This window comes from Alnus glutinosa, chromosome 6 (genome assembly GCF_958979055.1).
Source record: "Alnus glutinosa chromosome 6, dhAlnGlut1.1, whole genome shotgun sequence".
NCBI lineage: Eukaryota > Viridiplantae > Streptophyta > Magnoliopsida > Fagales > Betulaceae > Alnus > Alnus glutinosa.
Genome location: NC_084891.1, coordinates 481,842 through 506,760, shown reverse-complemented (window position 1 = coordinate 506,760; position 24,919 = coordinate 481,842). Strand labels below are relative to the sequence as shown.

General features: G+C 34.3%; 2 protein-coding genes across 2 annotated transcripts; both read right to left on the bottom strand.

Annotated features, from left to right (window-relative positions):
- Positions 1–14,945: 14,945 nt before the first annotated feature.
- LOC133871349 (EG45-like domain containing protein) lies at positions 14,946–17,925 on the bottom strand. Its single transcript, XM_062308782.1, has 3 exons — positions 17,724–17,925; positions 15,309–15,588; positions 14,946–15,166 (listed from the first exon to the last, which is right to left on the bottom strand). Exons 1-3 carry the CDS (start codon positions 17,830–17,832, stop codon positions 15,154–15,156), a joined length of 402 nt encoding a protein of 133 aa, XP_062164766.1. The 5' UTR covers positions 17,833–17,925; the 3' UTR covers positions 14,946–15,153.
- Positions 17,926–22,661: 4,736 nt separating this feature from the next.
- LOC133871817 (EG45-like domain containing protein) lies at positions 22,662–24,172 on the bottom strand. Its single transcript, XM_062309242.1, has 3 exons — positions 23,975–24,172; positions 22,871–23,156; positions 22,662–22,761 (listed from the first exon to the last, which is right to left on the bottom strand). The coding sequence occupies exons 1-3, from the start codon at positions 24,081–24,083 to the stop codon at positions 22,749–22,751; spliced, it is 408 nt and encodes a 135-aa protein (XP_062165226.1). The 5' UTR covers positions 24,084–24,172; the 3' UTR covers positions 22,662–22,748.
- Between the last annotated feature and the right edge of the window lie 747 nt (positions 24,173–24,919).

Sequence of the window (24,919 nt, the reverse complement as noted above, 5' to 3'; positions counted from 1 at the left end):
AATAATAATAATAATAATAATTCAAAGGTTCATAAACACTGTCTCACGACAACCCAATAGGATGAGGTGTGGTTTTGAGCATTTCTCTTAATGTACGTTAGTGTATCAGTTTCAATCAACCCGTATTTTTTTTTTAATCGAAAATGCCACATCAACAATAATGTGAGATAATTACAAAATAAAAATGTGATTTATAACATTAATCTATAATTTATATCGGTTAACATATATAGCTGAGCCCCTTAATTGGGCATTTTTGTTGGACTACTGTGAGGTATTTATCAAAATTCAAATTACATATTTATTTGTTTCCTCGTGTCATGTCAGCATTGATGCATCTGTTGTTTATGGAAATAAAAATATTTAAAAAAATTTTCCCTTAAAATTAAACAAGATACATCGATCTCTTATAAAATGATACGTACGTAACGTACGTGTAGCCGCGTGGGCTCTTAAATTTTATTTTTCATTTACATTAAAAGAAAACCCAGCTTGCTCAATTCGGAAAAGAAGCAAATCCTCTATAATATATATATATATATATATATATATATATATATATATATATGGGTACTTAATTAATTAGTCAATATATCACCAGAAAAATAAGAAAATACATGCAGTCAATTTACTACTTGAAAAAAATCTTGTTTTCCATGTTAGAGATGAGGTACAGATTAATGGGCGTGAGGTGGTTGGAGGCAAAGGGAAAGGGGTGACCGGCTCGTAAGGTTTGTAAAATAAGTAACTTTTAAAGTTAATTTAAAAGCTTTCAATCCTGACCGTCTGTTAAATTACAGCAGATCGACCTGCTGTTATATATTAAAACTACAACATGTAAGCCAAATCCGATGGTCTAATTGCTTGCGAAAAATGTCAAAGTTCCAAACTTATTATAAAGCCATTTGGCTCCTTTCTTATCTTGACTCTATTTTTGGTTTGCATTTTTTTCTCCTGCCTTTGTTTCTTTTATGTATTTCCCTTCTTTTTTGTAAGCATGCTGTTTTTAAACCTTTTTGTTGTAATTTTTATGTTTAGTTGCAATTAAAAAATAATGATTAGAAGCAACAGTTAAACTGAAGGAAGTTCCTATCATTAGTTTGCGGGAAAATATTAGAGGATAAACCTTTGTGGCAAGAAACTCCAGCGGCATGCAAGCACCATACTCCTGACAAGTCACCAGAGAAGCCATTATATATATTCCTTCTCCATCTCCAAGCAAAGCTACTGCTGCAAGTCACCAGAGAAACTAGCTAGCAACTCATACAAAATACTATTTCTTTAGAAAACTTATCCAAATGAGCATCAGCATAATCAAATAATACCATTACACTATTTCTTTTAAGGGCATTTATTTAATTACTTAATTAATTTGGTGCTTATTAGAGAAACTACGTCCTGAGCGTGAAGTCGTGGAAGGCAGGCATTTGAAAGATCTCTGAATAAATTCATAGATCGATCGTGAATTCGCATAATCTCCTCCACTACTGACTATTCCATTTCTCCTTCTCATTCAAATCCTAGATTTCTTTTTCATTTTTCCATATGTAAAGGTGGTTTCAATATCATCATATTTTACAACCCACATATAAAAATGACGTGTGTCATTTAAGTATGTGAAAAACACATGTTTTTTAATTAATGTTATTAAAAAAACATGCATGTGAGAAATATTACATGCCATTAAAACAACACGTGTTTCTCACATGCTAAGAGACACATGTCGATCTTATATGTGGGTTGTAGAAAATTTCTTACAAACCGATTTGTAGGAAATTTCTATCCCATATATATATATATATATATATATATATATATATATATATATATATATATATATATATATTAAGTGTTTCCAGATGTACAGGTATCTTCACTAATGACTATCATCATATATAACTTTCCCTCCGTAGATCTTCACTACAAAAAAAATTGTTTTTCGCCACTTGCAGGTCGCCACGTGTACGGTCACTGTACACGTGGCGAACTGTTGGCCGCGTGCAAGTCGCCACGTAAATACACGCGGTAGATCCGGTTGAGACTAACTGCGCAATTAGCCGCGTGTATTTTAATACACGTGGCAATATGTTTTTTTAAAAAAAAAATTTAAAATTTTTTTTTTTATTTAATTTAAATCTGTATTTAATTATTTTTTAAATAATTGATTGTATTTTTAATTTAGTTCTTTATTTTTAGAGGAAAAAAAATATAATAACTGGAAGAAAAAAAAAAAAAGAAAAAAAAAAAGAAAAAAGAGGAAAACACACGTACGATCAAGTTCAGTAGAGAGAGAGAGAGCGAGAGACAGAGAGAGAGAGACAGAGAGAGAGAGCGAGAGACAGAGAGCGAGAGAGAGATACAGAGAGAGAGAGAGAGAGAGAGAGAGAGAGAGAGAGAGAGAGAGAGAGACAGAGAGAGAGAGAGAGATACAGAGAGAGAGAGCGAGAGAGAGAGAGAGGGAGAGCGAGAGGCAGAGAGAGAGAGAGAGAGCGATACAGAGAGAGAGAGAGAACACACCGTGAGAGAGAGAGAGAGAGCGAGAGATAGAGAGAGAGAGCGAGAGACAGAGAGAGAGAGAGAGAGAGAGAGAGATACAGAGAGAGAGAGAGAGAGAGAGAGAGAGAGAACACCGTGAGAGAGAGAGAGAGAGAGAGAGCGATACAGATCGAGGAGAGAGAGAGAGCGATAGAGAGAGAGAACGTTTATATTTAACTTTTTTTTTTTTTTTTTTTTTTTTTTTTTTTTTTTCCGTTTGAAATTCTTGTTCAGTGGCGCGCTGGACAATTCCCGCGTGCCACTGCCTTCAGAAATTCTGGCCGCGTGGCTTTAGGCCACGCGGCCAATTATATTATACGTATATATACATATATTAATATATATTCAGAAATTCTGGCCGTGTGGCTTTAGGCCACGCGGCCAATTATATTATACGTATATATATATATATATAATAAAAACAATTAGCCACGTGTATTTAATACACGTGGCTATTTGGACGCTTGTAAGAAATACACGCGGCCATATACAAAATTTAATAAAATTTGTTTTTATTAATATATATTTGATAAAAACAATTGGTCACGTGTATTAAATACACGTGGCCAACTGGACGCGTGTAAAAAATACACGCGGCCAACTGTGATGCGCCCCCTTCTAGCCACGTGTACTGTATACACGTGGCTAATTGGACGCGTGTCTACAGTAACAGGTACTGTAGACACGCGGCCAATTGTAGAGTTTTTTGTAGTGCTTCTCAAGCTCCAAACCTGGAATCATAAACATATAAATGAATAGTAACTAATGAATGATATTGTGTGCATACTTTGTGTACTAGAATGTTAATTTTGAGCGTTTTAGCTTAGCTTACATTTTATATTCAATCTTAACTCTTCCAGCTTTGGGGTCACCAATATAAGAGAGAGCTTCTTCAGAATGATCGATGGTTCCGCGGCATCTCAGTGGACATTAATTCACAATTTGAACAACAATGATGCCTTGCATGTGTACAAGTTAAGGGTGTGGTGCTAGGTTAGTGGCACCAATACACTTTATCCCGTAAAATTTCCCACATGCTAGCTTCTCTATTCTCCCATATTTTATCACTCGCTGCAGCTTTAAAACTACTATCATCTTGATATCTATTACATGCATGTAGAGGCTGGCAAAAGATATTGAAAGGTTAATCTTTGGGGGCTTAATTCTTAAATTAAGAACTAAATTTAATTAATTAACTAGTAGCTAAGACTCATTCTTTAATTAGGTTCAGATCTAAATTACACTTGAATTTATGTATACAAATCAAACCCAACAACGGTACAAGTTTTGTTGTTATGGATATTAAATTATAGCAACGAATCCTTATAAATTGAAAAGAAATAAATTAAGAGCAAAAAAAAAAAAACAATTACAATACGAAATGTACAATCATATATATCAGTTTCCAACTGTATATACAATAAAAGAAGGTGAAATACAAGTATTAAATTAAACTCAATCATATATATACGTGAAGAATTGATCATGACATAATAAAAAACAACTAATAATTGAAGTGAACTTATAGTAAAAATATAGGGAAAATTATATTTACTCTCTCAAACTATTACTCAATTTTTAATGTTCCCCAAACTTAAAAAGTTGTGATTAACTCTCAAAACAACCCAACCCTTTTACTTAACCCCTTCCGTAATAATTTTTCGTTAAATCCAACAAGAAATGTGTTATTTGCGACATAAGTGATTGAAAATAACAATAATATCTATGCATTAGATAATAAAAAAGAAAAAAAAAAAATAATAATAAAACGTGGGAGAGAGGCCCTCAGTCTGGCCATGGGTATTCAAGCATCCATGGCCCGGGACCCACAATATACAAGCGTGTATATATATATACTCTGTTAGAAATAATCAACATATTATTTAATCTAACATGCGCAGCGGAAAACGAATAAACAGGATTCAGGCTTACCTCTAGCCATGTTTGCTCAAGCGTCTCCACGATCCATCTGAAGAACAAGAAAGATTATTTGAGGGATCTTCTAACCTATGCCTATTGCTTGATGGCTGTACTGATGGTGTACACAGGCACTCTATTTATAGGCTAGGTTAGGGACCCTCAAAATGGTAAACACCGTATTTGTTTCCTTCCATCAAGGAAACAATATCGTTAATTGATTTTAAAATCAATTAACCGATTCCATATTTACGGTAATCTAAATTAATAGAAATAACCATAATACCGATTCCATATTTACGGTAATCTAAATTAATGGAAATATCCATAATGCCGTATATGTTTATTGAAAAAATAATAAACATAGTAAATACCGTAAATGTGCTATAAAGGCCACAACCAAAAAGGAATAATATATTACATTCTCCCACTTGGACTTTATAACACATGACCATATGGTATTAGGTTCTTTAGTTTTGGCCAATCTTTTATGGAATCCTCCAACTCAGTTAAGAAATGTTTCACACGAATCATGGCGGTAAAACCATTATAAAATTAGGTCGTCCCTTCCGTGTATCACGATGTAAAACACTCCTTACATGAGTACCTTATGGATAATCAAGCTTTATGAATGAACTTCCTATAAGTCATTCGGGTCCAACTTTATTTATCCTCATGGATAAAATAACAAATGTGCACAAAAAATCTTTATTACAATAACTTTATGTCTATAGACCAAAAAGAGACAAACCAAACGAAAATTAATTAATGAGTCTCATATATTCCGCATGACTTTATTCTTTCTTTACCGGTAAACTTTAAGTCATGGGATCCGCAATCATTAATTCAGTACTTATATGCTCAACAGACCCTTTATGTCTCTTAATGTTATCTCTCGTACTGAGATACTTAATGTCGATTTACTTCTGCTTCTACTCTTTATTCTTATAAAAGAAGATTATAGTAGAATTACCGCAGAGTATCTTTATGGTCTAACTGTAAAATCGACAAGATTGAGACTTTCAACAAATGTCTCAACCATCATGCCTGTGTACCAAATTCATAGCACGCTAGACTTTTAGCTTTCTTGGTAGACGTAGCAACTATAGTCTGCAAACTGCATCTCTAGGATCTATCCTTCAATAAAAAGATATATACCTTAGAGTAGACTTTCTACTATCTACACAATCAGCAAACTCAAATCTAAACAACTAACCACCTTCAAATGGAAAGTGTATCCTTAGGTTAAGTTGTTCTTCTTGGTTCCTTGCATATACCGCAAGGCTTTATTTGCAGCACTTTATTGACTCAATATACTTATTGTCAGTCATATGGTTATGTATAATGCAGACGCTTAAAACTTTTCATCTGCCCTTATTCCAATACCTTTTGGGACATTAATCTGTATTTAATTAGTCCATCTTAATTGCTACTGAAGGTGCAAATCCTTCATTCTAAATTTTTTTTCCAAAACTTTTTTCAATGTAGGCCTTCCGAGACAATGTTAATATTCTTTATGTCTCTGTGAATCTCTATGTCAAAAGACATAAGAGGTTTCACCCAAATCCTTCATTTCAAAGTTTTGTGAACTTTATGTAACAAACCTAAATCACCACTTGCAAATATAGGACTAGAAAGATTACTGTACTCCCACTGACCTTAAGGTATATATACTAATCAACAAGGTTTTCTATAAACAATAACCTTGTAAAAAGTATCTTACCATTGAGAGATCTATCACAGCCCATAAATAGAATTCTTTAATTTGCAAGCTTTCTGACTGTTATTTATAAAACCTTTTGATTGTTTCATGTAAACCTCGTCTTTAAGATCCCTATTCAGAAAAGTCGTTTTCGCATCCACTTGATGTAGCTCTAGATCAAAAATGAGCTACTAATGCTATGATCATCTTGATGAACCATCCTTAGACACTGGAGAGAATGTTTCACGATAATCAATGCCTTCCTTATGAGTAAAACCATTGGCTACGAGTCTAGCTAGACTGTTGAGCAATGGATTTAACTCTTACTTCATGGCACTGAATCTCAATGTGGAGTTTTCTCCACTCATAGCATGTGAAAACAAACTTGGATCATCTTTATGTCCAATGTCAACATCAGACTCTGGGAGATATACAATATGATCACTAAGAATTGTTGATCTCCTTATTCTATAGGATTTTCTTAATTCTACTTCCTCTGCATTTTGCAATGGGAGAATAGACTTTTGAACCTATTCTGTATGAGTTGGTTGTTCTAGAAATGATTGTGGCTCAGGATAATCAATCTGATTTTTCCTGAATACAATCAATCATCCTCTATGAGGAGGAGACTTGGCCAACTCTAGTGCTTCCTCAAATTCCAATTTATGTAAATGAGCACTCCCACTAGGTTCTGCATCCTCTAGAAATTTTACAATCAACAACTCTAGGCTTATATGAAGGATAATAAAACATTAAAACCCTTTAAAGTTTACTAGATAGCTTATAAAAGATCCGTTGGTTGTCCTTGAATCTAATTTTCTAAGGCGAGGATTATAAATCCTCTCTTTAGCAAGGCAACCCCATATGTGTAAATAATTTAAACTAAGCTTCCATCTATTTCATACTTTAAAAGGTGTCTTATGGACAACCTTAGATGAAATCCTGTTTAATATATACACAACGGTCTTCAAAGCTTTACTCTATAAGGGTAATAGCAGATTAGTATTACTAATCATTTCCTTTTGTGTGTACCTACCTTAATACTCTATGCCTATATTAGATCTTATGATCTTCATATTGTTTCTCTTCTTCTTCCTTATAGGTATTGAAAGCATTCAATACCCCAGCTTTAATATTTAGAAGATAGAGATACATAAACTTTATATGGTCATCACTAAAAGAGATAAAAAATATCTCTGACCATTTAGGCAATGAGTATGGAAAGGTTAACATATTTCAATGTACATGATCTCAAGAATTTTAAAAGGCTCTCTTTGGCACCTCTAATGGTCTTGTTGGTATGCTTTCCCTTATGCAATCCACACAAGTACCAAAGTCAGTAAATCACCGACTTTTATTTTCTGTATGGAGATATATTTCAATCTCCAAAGCCATAACAAGAGCATTTTTAAATTCTTAAAGACTCTACTTTACGTCAACATCACTATGCAGAAATAAACAAATAATTTTGTTTCAAAAATTGGGACGTAGGTCAATTTTAAATAGACTTTAAATAAACCCCAACCAATATTCCACCAAAAAATAAGAAAAATTTCAAGTTTAAAATAAAATTGAAATTTTTAATAAGCCAAACTAGAAAATAGATTTCAAAAAGATTATGGAATATAAATCATTTTTTGAGGTCAAAATTATAACTGAATTTTAAAATTAACCTATAGATCCCAACAAGCTCAAATTATAAACACGTGTTATCCATTTTAAAAAGGACTCTGCATTTGTGTTGACAATGTGGATTGTTAAACCATAATCAATCCACAATATATTTGATTGAGTCACTAAAAGAGATTCACGACATACTAGATATGGAGATTATCTTTATTTTAAGTCATTTCTTATACTTCATGCAATCTTTCTTTATATGCCCTTAATTTTCCTTATTTCATGAGAAATATGTATCTTGATTGCCATAATACTTTATTGGCACCTTATTCTCATGCTTTAAGTGTTGGACATGATTGCATTTATTGGTCCTTCCTTTGACATGAATAATCATGTGAACACTTTATAAATTCTCTCATATCCTTGAACACACATGGTTAGAAGTTTATTTACTAACCATTTATCCTTACGTGTGTTACAAGATAAAATTCTACACTTAGAAGAGAGAATTCAAAAAAATTGAAATAGACCAACAATGACTCAAAAATCTCAATCTTTAGGGACTTAAGCTAATCTATAATATCCTTCATTCCCATAATGGGATTATAAACACTTCAGAAACTGTAAAAGGTTTGTCTTTAAAGCTTTTTCTATTAGGGTGCTGGCCAAGTTTTGTTTGAACTTACTAAATGTTCATAAACAACCTTTATAAAACTTTGGCTCTAAAACATTCAGGAATAAATCCCTGATGACTTTAGTGACATGAGATTTCATGAACATCTAACTTAAGTGATTAAATCACTCCCACCGTTCATGCTTAATAATCTCACGTGGCGTACTTAATTCCGCGGGAGTAGGTGGTTTGTCCACACGGAGTACCAAAATTTTTAACACCCCAAATGAAAAAGCATATCAATCATTTTTCCAGTCAGAAAAATATTATCATAATGTATTGGAATATAAAACCACCAAAAGGTAGAGTAACAGGAATAGCTGCAATAACCCAAAATTAAAATAAATACTTTAATGCTATGAAGTAACTTTATTTTAAATTAGCCAATGCCAATTTAAATAGTAAATTTCAACCTACCTTTGGGCAAAGGTTGCATCACGCATGAAATTTACTCTTTATTGATAAGACTAATAAATTTAAATATTAATAAATAAAATTCTTCGTACCTTTGGGCAACCGAAAGAAATTTTACTTTTAATACTAAATTTGTTATCTCATTCTAATTAAGTCATAAAAATAAAAACTTCCCTTTGGGGATAGGTAATTAAATTTATGAGTTAATTACAATACGATGTTAATTTTTCTATATGAAGTTCATGTGTACGATCCTTATACAATTATTACAAAATTAGGATGCTTTGGCTCTCCCAAAATCATAATAATCACGCTGTAATTCATGAACATCTAATAAATCTTTATGAGGTTCATGCGTGTGATCCTGATGTAATTATCATACAAAAATGGGATGCTTTGGCTCTCCCATAATTATCATGATAATTACGTGTGTGTAATCTTGATGCAATTATTATTCAAAAATTGGGATGCTTTGGCTCTCCCAAAATCATAATAATAATAGCGACTTCATTAACATCTAACAACTTTATAGATGCCCCCTTAATATCCCAGGAATATAACAAACCAATACTTAAATGGGGTAAACAGCATTTTCCAAGGTGCAAGCAGATGAGCTCCCAGGAAAGTGAGGGGGGTCACACCGGACACACTTAAATCCCAAGACTTTCCTTGCCAGAACTTTCCCCGACATTGCATTCTTAGATATTACTGTAAACACACCAGTATATATGGTATTGTTAATTATTCTTAGGTCTAGGCATCAAACAATTTATATTTAAACAATATAAATTTAAAATATATATTCCTCAATTCATGTATTAAATAAATAATAATTTTAATACACAGTACTGTAAATAATAAAGGGAATAAAACTTTAATATGAGGACATAATAAAACACATGGCCTAATGGTTTAGTAAGTGGCCAAGGCCCTTTACACCTGGTGAACCCAGGTTCTAAACACCATAAGGCCTAAATTCTCCTTTTAAAAAGAACTTGATGGGTTACTGAAAAGGGTTGCTGTATTGGGCTGACCCAATTGGGTTAACCCATTTAATTTGGGTTGGGTATCTGTATTAGGCTACTATATTGGGTTGGGCTTCTGGGTCACAAGACTCCAAATGGGCTACTGTATTTGGGCAATTGGGTCAACCCACTTAATCGGGTCAGGCCTCTGGGTCCATGTATAGTGCTGGCCCAAACTAGGTCAGCCCACTTAAATGGCCTAAAAACTGCATGGGTTTTAAAAAACCCTACCCGAAAATATATCAAACCCAAAAACTTTAATGGGTCGAAACCCTACCCAGTCACCAACCAACCCGACCCGTAATGTTCCAGATGGGTTGAAAACCCTAAAAATGGAACCCTAGCCGCCACCCCTTTATGAAAATACCCATATCAAAATTACAACAACTCAAAATTAGGCAGTATATCATAATACACAGAATAGTGATAAAACAAAAAATAGTTTTATCAAATTTATGGGTTTTCACAAACAGTACGTGAACAACAAATATTCACAAAATAATCGCTAATGCGTTTCTATCATGTCACAAAAGACGAAATATTGCTCAAACAATATTGACAAACAGAAGTGAACAATACCAAATAGAATATACTTGATTCAATATTGATAACAAATAAAAATATTTGATTCAATATTGATAACACATAGTAAAATTATATGCTAAGCAAAATAGCATAGAGGCTGGCTCTGATACCACATGTTAGAAATAATCAACATATTATTTAATCTAACATGCGCAGCGGAAAACGAATAAACAGGATTCAGGCTTACCTCTAGCCATGTTTGCTCAAGCGTCTCCACGATCCATCTGAAGAACAAGAAAGATTATTTGAGGGATCTTCTAACCTATGCCTATTGCTTGATGGCTGTACTGATGGTGTACACAGGCACTCTATTTATAGGCTAGGTTAGGGACCCTCAAAATGGTAAACACCGTATTTGTTTCCTTCCATCAAGGAAACAATATCGTTAATTGATTTTAAAATCAATTAACCGATTCCATATTTACGGTAATCTAAATTAATAGAAATAACCATAATACCGATTCCATATTTACGGTAATCTAAATTAATGGAAATATCCATAATGCCGTATATGTTTATTGAAAAAATAATAAACATAGTAAATACCGTAAATGTGCTATAAAGGCCACAACCAAAAAGGAATAATATATTACATACTCACGAATGCAAGGAGCTTTGTAAAAGGTGGCACTCCCATTCTTTTTCACTTGGGTAGCATTTGAAATGGAGGAAAAACATATTATGGTATATACAACAATTAGAACTTGAATATTTGTTCCCATTTTTTTTCCCCTTTGAAATATCTAAAGATATGTAGTTTCATAAAACAAAAGGTAGAATCCATTTTATAGAGGCGTCTTACCACGTATGTCAATAAACTATATTATATACAACCCTATTCTCACACGAAGGCCGAGTTATCTAATTAATACTATCATGTTATATTATACTTCTTCACTTAAACATTATTATTGGACCCTTTTTTCAAGATAAATACTATCATAATTTTAAATTTCATTTATTATTATGGAAGAATATTATATTAACAATATCTTAACACACAAAATTTGTGATTTCGTGCAGTACGATGACTTTCGGGTGACGCGGCTTTTGGTTAAAGTCATTCAAAAAGTCTATTTGGCATGGACAATGACGTGTCACATACGTTATAGGCTTTGTTTTATTTGAAAATATTCAAACTAATTCACTATTTGATGAGTGAATTTTGGCCCTATTAGAAGAGGAAGAGAAGATGCTTAAAAATAATAATAACAATAATAATAATACTTACAAAAATAATAATGTAGTATGATATATGCAGAATAAAAGTAATAATTTAACAAGGGGTCATGTTTTTCCGCAATTGTTGAGAGTTAAATACCATTACTTTTAGATGTTTGAATGTGATTAGGCGTCTAACCAAAAACAAAGAGACTAAAGTGCAATTATATATGTCTTCAAATCAGAGTTTGGAACTTCGTCGCATCCACATTGTGTATTTAGCAATGGAAGGTAGCATACATCAATATTAGGTTAAAAATAGGAGCCAATATTGTCTGACGTGACATCCCTTTCCCTCTGCGAATGTTGAATACACAAAGTGTCTCACAAGATCGAGTATATTTTACTTAAAAGTATTGATTAGATGATTACATTTAACTCTTCCTACCTCCTTAAGTTTTTGGGATAAGTGGTGATTTAATATTCCAGGTATTGAGCCTCACCTATTGAAAGATAGTTTGAGCCCACACGTGAAGATAAGTGTTAAAATATTGATTAAATTATTAAATTTATCTTATCGATCCTATTAGCTTAAGAGAACTGCAGCCTCTTTGATGCATGATAAAAGAAGAACAAAGAAAATATGGATAAATTTTATGTCGAACAGTGTTTTACTCGCCAACATTAAAGTTTGGTAGACTTTCACCATCGAAGGAAAGATGAGTCACACCTCAAAAAAAGAAATCTCATCTGAGTTGTTTAGAACTTTAAGAAAATTCTCCATTGATAAGAGAACTCATGATCATAACGTTACATCACCTTATATAACCCATCAACTGATGACACCCACAACGAAAAACATAAATATGTTAAAAATATTAGAAATAATGAACTTGTTTTGAGTATAAGACACAACAACACTCAATTTGGGGCTGGCCAGAGAAAAACCACAAGACAATACTTAATAATTCATTGGGGTTTAATTTTGGTGGACTGAGGTAGAGTTTCGTTGAGTTACCAATTAAGGCGTGCATGAGAGAGAAGAGAGCCAAAAAAAAAAAAAAAAAAAAAGGGGGAAGAGAGGGGAGAGAGGGGAGAGAGAGAAAAGAAAGAAAGGGAAAAAAAAAGTCATGTACGGATGTGAATAAAAAAGGAAAAAAGAAAATGTAAGAAAAAAGACAAAATTTGGGAAATGTGAGAGATAAAAGATAAAAGTGAATTTTTTTTTTGGCTTTTATGAATTTATAAATTAAATAATATGAATTTTTTATTTTAGGTATTGATAATTAATTATTTTATTTTTATAAACAAGTGGCATAAGTTGAGGTGTAGTAAATCCCTGTAGTAGTGGTCCAGTAATTTAAGGTAAATATAACTGATTAGTCAATGATTTTATGAAAATAATACTCCCAAAAGTAAAGATTTTAAAAATAAAATGTATTCGAGTGTATATACATGTGCATATGTCTTATTATTATTGATTCTCAAAATAAATGAGAAATTTTGAATAAATCAAACAAATAGTGAGTCGTGCTATATTTTGATACTGATTATGCATAATATTATATTTGATATAGTTGTGCCATTGTGGAATTTTATAAATGCGAATTTGCATTGGTTGATTTGGAAAGGCATCGGGCTACCAATGTGACAGATAGGAATTTCATGATGAGATATGAGATTTTGTTTTCGGAAAATGGAAATTGGCACTTTATGTATAAGTTTCTAAATGATTCAATTATCTGAGCACTTTGATTATGATTTGAAAACTCCCTATGGCATAGTGAGATTTATAAGCTTGGTACCGAAGCTAATTCTTGTATGAGGATGAATGCATGTTGAGTGTTTGGATTCTAAATTTTGGGATTGTGCAACTATGTGTGCTTTAGAGGGAGATGCAACATAGTAATCGATCATGGGTGAATTTCTTAGAAATTATATAGGCAGTCCCATGGCTAGAGACACCAAGGAGAGTCGCTTCTTCTTACCCGAGAAGAAATTTCAGTCCCAATATGGAGATCGCACAACCCAATCAGATGGAGCGAAAATGTTTGACAACGAGTGTATGACATTTGAGAGTTTTTTTTTTTTTTTGAGGGGGACATTTGAGAGTTGATTTAATATATTTGCATTATTTTACTGCTCACAATAAAAATGGTTACTCATGTGCATAAATTATTCTCATAATTATTGAATGCTACACTTGTTTTGAAAATATTGATAATTGTTTTTTTTAAGTTTTATGCATAATTCCAATTGGTAAATTATTGATACCAAAGACTCTTAATAATATTGATACCAGCAAAATTTGAGGATCTTGAAGCTTAGCAAAATGTTGCATATATATCTTAATTTTTGGTGACTAGTTAGTTGGAAAAATTCTATGTGATTTATTTTTAATGTATAGGCTTGATGCATGGTTTGTCATCTTTCGAGAAGTATGTAATAGTGTAAATTATTGTGACAAATCCATTTTTAGGATATTAAAAATAAAAAGTATGCTATGCTTCTATAGAGATTATTAGATTGGGGTGTTACAATCAGAACAAAAATATTTGTTCCCATTCTTTTTCCCTTAAAAATTCCTAAAAAGACACGTAATTTCATAAAACAAAAGGTTTAATCCATTTTATAGAGGTATCCTAACAAGTCAATTTCCTATAACCTTAAAAGTTAAATAAAAGGCCTTTTCCCACCCATCATTTTCAAATTTATTCACCAGATATATATATATATATATATATATATACAATCCTATTCTCACGTGAAGGCTCGACAGAAATTTTGTTTAACAACAGGAATCTTGATTATATTTGCTGGTGTTCGGATTTTTTAAAAATAAATCAGATTTTATTTTATTTTTTTAAATTTTATTTCAGAAAGTTAAACTATCCAAACATCTTTTTTAGCTTTATTTGCGTCAGAATTCGAGCGTTAAATTATAGTTGAATTCAGATTTCAAAAAATCGAATACCCAAACATGCCATTTAAGACTCCAAATTAGTGACTACGATACAGTACCATGCATGTCGTTTGGGTGAAGCGGATTTTCATTAAAATCATTCGCTATGTCTATTTGGAAGAAAAATACTAGAGTTTTCAAAATTTGGTCTCCAAATAATATGTCACAATCCTGTGAGATTGATGGTGACATATTCTCCAAAATAAGAGATCATATAGGATTATGACAAATCATTTGAAGACCAAATTTTGAAAAATAAAAATAAAAAAAATGTAGCATTTCTCATTTGGCATGGGCTATGACGTGTCACAGGAGCGAGTGCTGGCTATACTTTTGTTTTAATCAGAAATATTCAAAAACATTTTTTTTTTCTTTTTCTTAGCAGGATAAAATATCATTACAATAAACATAAACAGTACAACCAGTAGAAGTTGTAGGACGCAGAAAAGAAAGAAAAAAATGCTGAATATTAGCCGAATTAAGCTTCTTGGCTCAAAGGCAAGAAAATGATCGCCATCGTGATTTCAGTATCATCATAACTTGCCCTTACTAGACCTTCTTAATTCTTCCACCTGTATAACATATATAATTAACTAGCTAGACATGCAGTGAATAACGTTGCATGTCTACAATATATATATATATATACGTTATGTTATGTATGTATGAGGATGTTAATTTTGAGCATAACTTACTTAATTTGTGTACACGTACTCTGTATAGTTAACCTTAATTACTCCAGCACTGAGATCAGCAATCATAGAGAAAGCAACTTCTGAAAGATTAATGGTTCCGCGGCATCCTTTTGGACAATAATCAACAATTCTGACCACAACAGCGGTACCGGTATCCGTACAAGGGTGCGGTGCTTGGTTTGTGGCACCAGTACAGTACACCACGTAAACTTTCCCACATGCTGCCCCATTTTTCCACACAGCATCACTTGCTCCGGCTAAAAAAATACCATCATCTCTATATCCATTACATGAAGAGGCTGGCAAAAGAGATTGAAATTACATCGGTCACTACAAAAAAAACACAAATTCTGGACGGTTTTAAACCGTCTAGAAATTGAAAAAAACCGTCTGGAAACAATTCTAGACTTTAAAACCGTTTAGGATAAAGTGTCGTCAAATGAATTTTCAGACGGTTTGGGCCGAACCGTCTGAAATTCTAGACGGTTTTGTCCAAACTGTCCAGATTCAATTCTGGACGGTTTGTCCCCCCCTCCCCCCCCCCCCCCCCCCCCCCTTTTTTTTTTTTTTTTTTTTTTTTTTTTTTTTCATTTTAGGAGATGTAATTTTTTTTTTATTAATATATATTATTATCATTAATTAAATTATTATTTTTTAATTATTTATTTCTTTTCCAGAAATGTTAAGATAATTAGGTTAATTTCCTTTCTGAGGCCTGATTGAGCAAACCCCTCATACCCCCATGCCGCCGTGGTTGCAACAGATCGGGCTTGGCCAGGTCGATGGCGGAGAGGACGACGGAGGGGGACGACGGGCTTCATGGCTCAGTTCGATTTCAAGCTCGACAAAGGGGGACGACGGGCTTTGCCGCTCAAATCGGGCTTAATTCACGGCTCAGTTCGATTTCAAGCTCCACGGAGGGGGATGACGGGCTTCGCGGCTCAGTTTGATTTCAAGCTCGGCGGAGGGGGAGGACGGGGAGTCATCGTCAGAGATGTCTGTCCGACAGCGCGCGGTCTCGAATTGGAGGTGTGGAAGCGGTGGTGGTAGTGGACACGCTCATCTTCTTCTCTCTTGGCTGATCGGACCTCCTCATCTTCGTCTCTCTTGGCCGGTGGTTGTAGTGGACACGCTCTCGCTCAAGCTGTAGACCTCAGAGAGCTCGGAGACGTCGTTGATCTAGCTACCTCCGGCTAGGCCATATTCCTTTTAATTTGTTTTGGTTTGGCTGGGAAAGTTTTATTCCTTAATTGTAAAAAAAAAAACGGACGGTTGTGATTTTGGCTTGAAAAAAAATCGGATGGATGTGGTTCAATTTGGAGGCATCACGCGGATTGATGACATGTTATGAGGAAAAATATTTCCAGACGGTTTCAAAAGAAACCATCTAGAACTTTAATTTTATAGACGGTTTGGTAAAAACCGTCTATAAATGAAAATTTCCATATGGTTTTTACTAAACCGTTTGGAATTTTATGGACGGTTACCAAACCGTCCATAAAATTCTTTGAGAATAACATTTATAGACGGTTTTTATGAAACCGTCTAGAAATGAAAATTTCCAGACAGTTTAGTAAAAACCGTCTATAATAAATTTTTTTAGACGGTTTTAAAAAAAACAGTCTGCAAATTTTGTTTTCTAGACGGTTTCTAAAACCGTCTAGAAAAAAACCGTCCATAAATACCCTTTTTTTTTTTTTTTTTTTTTTTTTTTTTTTTTTTTGGTAGTGGGTGTTGTAGTTTTTGTATAATTAGGACTCAGTTTTAACTAGTAGCCGGCTAAGACACATACTTTGGGTTATATTAGATGATTAAAGTAAATGGTTAAATTTACTACTATTTTTTATCAACTAAAACTTTTAGAATAAATGGTGATTTAACATGGTATTTGAACAAACGTCTTAGTCCCATTTCAACATCCCCACACATGCATGAGGAGAGGGTACGTTAGAATATTAAATGAATTAATGATTAAAGTCCCAATTTTCTATGAACTTATATATGCTTTCGAGACAATTGGTATGTAATTTAACAAGCTAGGTCTTATCCAAAGAAAAAACTATGTCCATATACATTTGATATTGATCCTGGATCATCGTGACTACAAATGAAATAATTTGATAAACTCCTGAGGGGGATCGAGGGGGAGTTTATGACACATACATATATATACAGAACCTCCCCCCAATTATTGTTCCTCTTTCTCTTATAATTCTCCTTTCTTTTGGAAAAATGATTAAGTAAAGCAACATTTTAGACAAAGCTAAACATTTTGACTTTCACAAACTGAATTTGTTCTCACTTTTTGTGTGAAAAAATCGTATTCCTGAATTTTCCAGAAAGCTATATATATACAGATCTTTTTACAACTATTTAACCCTGTAATAAAAAAAATATATATATTAATAAACAATTCATAGTTATATGTACTCACGAACGTAAGGAGGCTTGTAGAAACTGGCAGTCCCATCGTAAGTATATGAAGTTGAAGCAAAACATATGATGGTGCCAAAGGTAAGCAGAACTTGAGCATTTATTCCCATTCTTTTTCGCTTAGAAATACTTAAGGATAAATATATATAGCTAGCTATAATGAAACTCCTTTGTGGTGCAAAGCAAAAGGTTTAGTACTCCGATCCATTTTATAGAGACATATTTATAACATGTAATGACCATATATATATATAATATATAGACCTTCATCCAATTATTGGTTTATAGCTCTATTCTTATACCAAGGGTTATCCAGAACCATCATGTTATGCTATACTTCCTCAATCAGAAACCTTTGGTACAAGAATGGGGTTATTGTTATTGAACAATTAATATTTATATAAATAACATAACAAAACTCAAAATCAGTGCATGGCTTCTCAGTGAAGCAATTTCTTTTTAAAATCATTGACCATGTCCCTTCGGTGCGCATGGGCTACCTACAACGTAGCAATATACAACGGCGGAGCAATGGTATGAATGACACGTTCTTCGATGTTATTTACGCTCTGACGAATACTGCAAAACAATTGATGTTACTCCGATGCTTAAATCAGTCTCTAAGAAAAAAACATGTTTTATGCATAAAATATTCAATCTATATTTATACGTATATGAGCCTATTTATAGGCTAAGAGGTAGTTGTCAACTTGAATTAAGTTTCCAGCTTCTACTTGACATAGGTGTGCCGTCGGAGTCTGATTTGGACTTAGATTCTTTATCAAACTTGGATTATAATTCTTGACATAGGTGTGCCGTCGGAGTCTGATTTGGACTTAGATTCTTTATCAAACTTGGATTATAATTCTTTCCCAATTCATTTCGTAGTACAACTCTAATATCGGATTTTCAACGATTAGAGTTATAACACTCCGGTCTCATATGAGGAAGAGATGAATAGCTCACATAGAGCGAGTGGTTTATAAAAATACTCATATATGGATGCTAAGTCCCACATTGCCTAGTTACTAGGTGAAACTGAGATTTATAAGGAATTACAAAAAAACTCCAAATTAACTAGTCCTTTTGGGATGATAGCGTAAATGTGGCTAACGATTTTCCTTGGTCGTTACAAATGGTATCAGAGCCACCTAGTAATGACAGGTCATGTGGTACTGGCCGAAGCACCGCATGACATGACACTGACGAGGATGTCAGGGGTTTAAGGAGGGCAGTTTGTAATACCCAGTTTCATATGGGAAAGAGATGAATAGCTTACAAGCTCACAAAGAGTGAATGACTTATAAAGATACTCATGAGTGTTAAATTTCATATTGTCTAGTTACTAGGTGAAACTGAGATTTATAAGGAATTATAAAAAAACTCCAAATTGACTAGCTTTTTAAGGTAATAGCGTAAATGTGGCTAACGCTTTTCCTTGAGTCGTTACTAGAGTCAATAATTTTCTGATAACGATCCTATGAATCCTTTGAAAAAAAATGTGATAAACTCTTGGACCGCATTTTCTTTATTCGAGCTTGAATATTGACATCAATGATATGGGCTAATTAGCTTGCATGCAACCAGATCCAAGATTTCCCCCCCCCCCCTCCCCCCCCCGAAGAATCAGACTTTAGTAAAGAAAAAGCACTTTACAAACGCTCCACCATACCACTCGATCGAACAACAGCTACAAACCAGCAGCTTACAAAGCAGAAGCTGCACAACACACCCACTCGATCTATACAACTCAAAATAATACAAAAACAATCCAGCTTAACCACTAGATGATATGACACTTGCTGACGTAGTATTGATATTAAGGTGTTGATATGAACATTTATGTGTTAAATGAGATATACGTGACAGATGATAACCCATTAATTTTAATGATAAAGTGACTGAGAGACCACACTACAAAAAACTTTGTATTTATCCACGTGGCTACAGTACTCGAGACTATAGCCACATGGCTATTTTGCGACGTGGTGATTATCCACATGGCGATTTTGCATGCCATGTGGGTAATCCACCAAGTAGCGAAATGGTTTGCGTTGGTAATTAGCCATATGTATTTTTCACGTCGCCAATTAGCCACTTCGCTAATTTTAACGATAAAGTGACTGAGAGACCACACTACAAAAAATTTTGTATTTAGCCACGTGGCTACAGTACTCGAGACTATAGACACATGGCTATTTTGCGACGTGGTGATTATCCACATGGCGATTTTGCATGCCATGTGGGTAATCCACCACGTAGCGAAATGGTTTGCGTTGGTAATTAGGCATATGTATTTTTCACGTCGCCAATTAGCCACGTGTATTTTTGCCACATCGCCAATTAGCCACGTGTATAATTTTCACATCGCCAATTAGCCACGTGACAAATAAGACACGTGGCTAAAATGAAAAAAAAAAAATTGAATTATTATTATTATTATTATTATTATTATTATTATTATTATTATTTATTTTTTTTTATTTTTTTTTTTTTTTTAGGTTTTAAATTTTAGCCACGTATATTTTGTCACGTCGCCAATTAACCACATATATAATTTTCACGTCGCCAATTAACCACGTGGCTAAAATTATTTATTTTCAATTCATTTCTAGCTAATTTCCCCCACCCTCTTTAACTTTTCATTTCCCACCCCCCCCCCCCCCCCCCCCTTTTTTTTTTTTTTTTTTTTTTTTTTTTTTTTTTTCATTTCCCCCATTTCCCCCACCCCTTTAACTTTTCATTCCCTCCTTTTTTTTTTTTTTTTTTTTTTTTTTTTTTTTTTTCTTTCGTTTTCTTCATACAGTCAAGGAGATGGAAGAGGGAGACTGAGAGAGCTAGAAAGAGAGAGAACTTGAGTGATTCTGAGAGAGAGCCATGGTCGACGACGGCGCCGGAGTCTGGAGGGTCACGGCCTGACGCCGGTGAAGCAAGGGGGTGTTATTCCAACGTTTTTTGGGTTTTTTCTTCTTCTTCTTCTTCTTCTTCTTCTTTTTTTTTTTTTTTTTTTTTTTTTTTTTTTTTTGTAGTTTCATTTTGCTACACGTACGTCTCCGGTAAACATGCAACTTCAACCGTAAAACAGGAACAACGACGTGGTATTTTTGGTTTTTGTTGTTGATTTTTGGTGATTGTTGGTGATTTTTGATTGTTGGTGATTTTTTGGTGTTTTGTTGGTATTTTTTGGTGTTTTGTTGGTGATTTTTGGGTAATGCGGTCGACAAAGGATTTTTTGTGATTTTTGGGGGATTTTCTGGATTAGATTTCATGGGGGAAGGAAGGTGAAGATTTCACCGGCCTTGCAGAAGTTTCCGGCGAGGGAAGAAAAAAAAAAAAAAAAAAAAGTTTCCAGCGAGGGCTAGGAAGAAAATACTGCCAAAAAAAAGAAAGAAGAAGCTTCTTTTTTGTGGTGGTTAGCAACGTGGGTTAGTTCCACGTGGCTAAAAGTGTCTAATTTTTTATTTTTGTTTTTTTTTAAAAAAAAATAAAATAAAATGCATTTAGCCATGTGTTAGTGGCACGTGGCTAAAAGCCATGTGGCTAAGTAACTACGTGTATAAAAATACACCTTGCTAAGTGTCATTTTAGCAACAATCGGATTAATTACGCGGGACCCACGTGGTTAACAATTAGCAACGTGGATGAGCCTCATACATGTGGCTAATTGCATGTGGGAAAAATCTAATAACCTTATTCTTGAAATTGTAGATAAAAATATAGTTTCTAGTATTAATTATTTGGGAAAACTTCAATTTACCCCCATGAAGTTGTCACCAATTTGCAATTCTACCACCAATGTTTCAATTTTGTTAATTGCACCCCATTAAGTTTCAGAAATTTTCAATTTAAGGAATCCGTCCAAATCAACCATCTGATTTAACGAAATTCAGCTCATGTGCTGTTCACGTGCTTGTTAGGGATGAAAATGGACGAGAATGCCCTCTACAAAACGGCATTGTTTTGTGAAACACCAAAACTAAAATTTCTGAAAACAAAACGACACTGTTTTGAGGCAAAACATCATGCCCTAAAACAAAGACGGCGTCGTCAGGGAAGACGGCTTCGATTGGTTGGCGGCGAGCGGCAAGCGGGTCATCCTTGACGGAGATGGACTACGCAGCGGATGCTGGCTCGGAGGCCTCCCGGCGTTGGCCAAAATCGACAATACTTTGTTTCGTCGATTTCGGCCGAGTCGTTCAACGACGCGGAATTGTCGCTGGAGGCCGAGGTGGTTGAGCTAGGGTGAAGTTGTGTCCTCAATGACAGGAGGCTGCTGCGCTAGCATCCATCGAGGCCGTCTTCCCCGACGAGATCTAGGTTTTGTTTTAGGGCTCATCTTCAAAACTGTGCCATTTTGAAGCTTGGAGAAGGTCACTTTGGAGTTTGGCCGACACCAGGAGGCCTCCGCGCTGGCATCCGTCGTGCAGCCCATCTCTGTCAAGGACAACCCGCACGCTGCCAGTCCATCTCCGTCGAGTTCGTCTTCCTCGGCGAGGCTGTCTTTGTTTGAGCGCTTGTCTTCAAAACGGTGTTGTTTTGGAGCTTGGAGAAGACTTACAAAATGACACCGTTTTGAAGAGGGCAATTTTGGTTTCCATACGTCCAAAACGATGCCGTTTTAAAGAGGGCAATTTTGTCAAAAAGGGCACGTGCGCGGCACAAAGGCTGAATTTCGTTAAGTCAAACGGTTGATTTGGACGGATTCCTTAAATTGAAAATTTCTGAAACTTAATGGGATGCAATTAACAAAATTGAAACATTGGTGGTAGAATTGCAAATTGGTGACAACTTCAGGGTAAATTGAAATTTTCCCTAATTATTTAGAAAGCTTTTAAAAGCAAAAGAGTGCGTAACATATATATATATATATATAGGAAGTCCAACATTCCAACCAGTAGAAGTTGTAGAACACAGAAAAGAAAGAAAGAAATGCTGAAAATTAGCCGAAGCATCTTTGGCTCAAAGGCCTAGAAAACGAGCCATGTGATTTCAGTATCATGTCATAACTTGCCCTCACTAGACCTTCTTAATTCTCCCACCTGTAAAACATATATAACTAGACAGTGAATAACGTTGCATGTCTACATTAATATATATCTTCAATGCACGTTATGTATGAGAATGTTAATTAATTTTAGCATAACTTACTTTTTGTAGTACTCTGCATAGTCAACCTTAATTACTCCAGCACTGAGATTAGCAATCATGGAGAAAGCATCTTCTGAAAGATTAATGGTTCCGGAGCATCCTTTTGGACAATAATCGACAATTCTGACCCTAACAGCTTTGGATTTACAAGGTTGTGGTGCTTGGTTTGTAGCACCAGTACAGTGCACCAAGTAATCTTTCCCACATGCTGCCCCATTGTTCCATAGCGCATCACTTGCTCCGGCTATAAAAATGCCATCATCTCTATATCCATTACATGCAGAGGCTGGCAAATTAAAGAGATTGAAATTACTTCCGGGTTTTAGTTTTTGTATAATTAGGATCAGTTAGGACTCAGTTTTAGCTAGTAGCTGGTTAAGATACACACTTTAGGTTATATTAGATGATTAAAGTAAATTGTTAAATTTATTTTCATTTTTTTTATCAATTAAAACTTTTAGAATAAATGGTAATTTAACATAATATTTGAACAAACGTGTTAGTCTCCTTTCAACATCCTCACACATGACATGAGGAGATCGAGGGTACGTTAGAGTATTAAATGAATGATTAAAGTCACTACAATTTTCTATAAATTTAAACTTTCGAGACAATTGGTATGTAATTTAACAAGGTCTTGGCCAAAGAAAAAAGTATTTCCATATTCCTTCAAGCTTGATAGAGTACCCTTCCTTTATCAAGTCTCATTTGATATTGATCCTTGATCATCGTGAATATATGAAATAATTTGATAAACTCCTGAGAGAGGGAGGGAGTTTATGACACATACATATACAGAAGCTCCACCCCCCCCCCCCCCCCCCCCCCCAAAAAAAAAAAAAAAATTATTGTTCCTCTTTCTGTTATAATTCTCCTTTTTTTTTTTGGAAAAAATATTAAGTAAAGCAACATTGTAGACAGAGCTAAACATTTTGACTTTTACAAACTGAATTTGTTCTCACTTTTTACGTGAAAAAACCGTATACCTAAATTTTCCAGAAAGCTATTTACAAATCTTTTTACAACTATTTAACCCTGTAGAGAAATATATATATATATATATATATATATATTAATACACAATTCATAGTTATATGTGCTCACGAACGTAAGGAGGCTTGTAGAAGCTGGCAGTCCCTTGGAAAGTATATGAAGTTGAAGCAAAACATATGATGGTGACAAAGGTAAGCAGAACTGGAGCATTTATTCCCATTCTTTTTTTTCCCTTAGAAATGCTTAATTAAGGATAAATATATATAGCTAGCTATAATGATCAAACTCCTTCGTGGTGCAAAGCAAAAGGTTTACTCCATTTTATAGAGACATATTAACATGTAATGACCATATATAATATATAAACACTCATCCAATTATTGGTTTATAGCCCTATTTTTATACCAAGGGGTATCCAAAAGCATCATGCATGTTATGCTATACTTCCTCAATAAGAGACCTTTGGTATATATAAGAATGGCTTCTCGTTGAAGCAATTTCTTTTTAAGGTCATTGACCATGTCCCTTCGGTGTGCATGGGCTACCTACAACATAGCCAATATACAACGGCGGAGCAAGGGGGTCGATCGAGAGAGAGCAAATCCCTCCTGACTTGCATCGAACAAATTTTATTGACTACAACATACCAATATACAACATATCATCCTAGTACTACTCTCGCAGAAATACGCTTAACTGCATATATAGTTCTGATAAGTTCATGACCATCACAACTTTAAAACGCATTGTGTCAAGAAGGGTGCAAATATACATATAAGCATATCTTTATTCTCATACCCAAGTGATGAGGGACGTCACAATTACCCTCTCTTAGCATGCACTCAGCGTCCCGCTGGCAACCCTCATGGGTTTGTGCATGCTAATGGGTTTATTAGATTTTATATTTGTTTTATTGTAATTAATGGACACGTGTCGGCTTCCTATTGAGTGTAACGTGGCTGACTAACGGAATCTGTTAACTTTTGAATGGAAAATGTGTTGAGGGATTGATTTGTAATTATTGTTTACTATGAGGATTTCTCATGAACTTTTTTG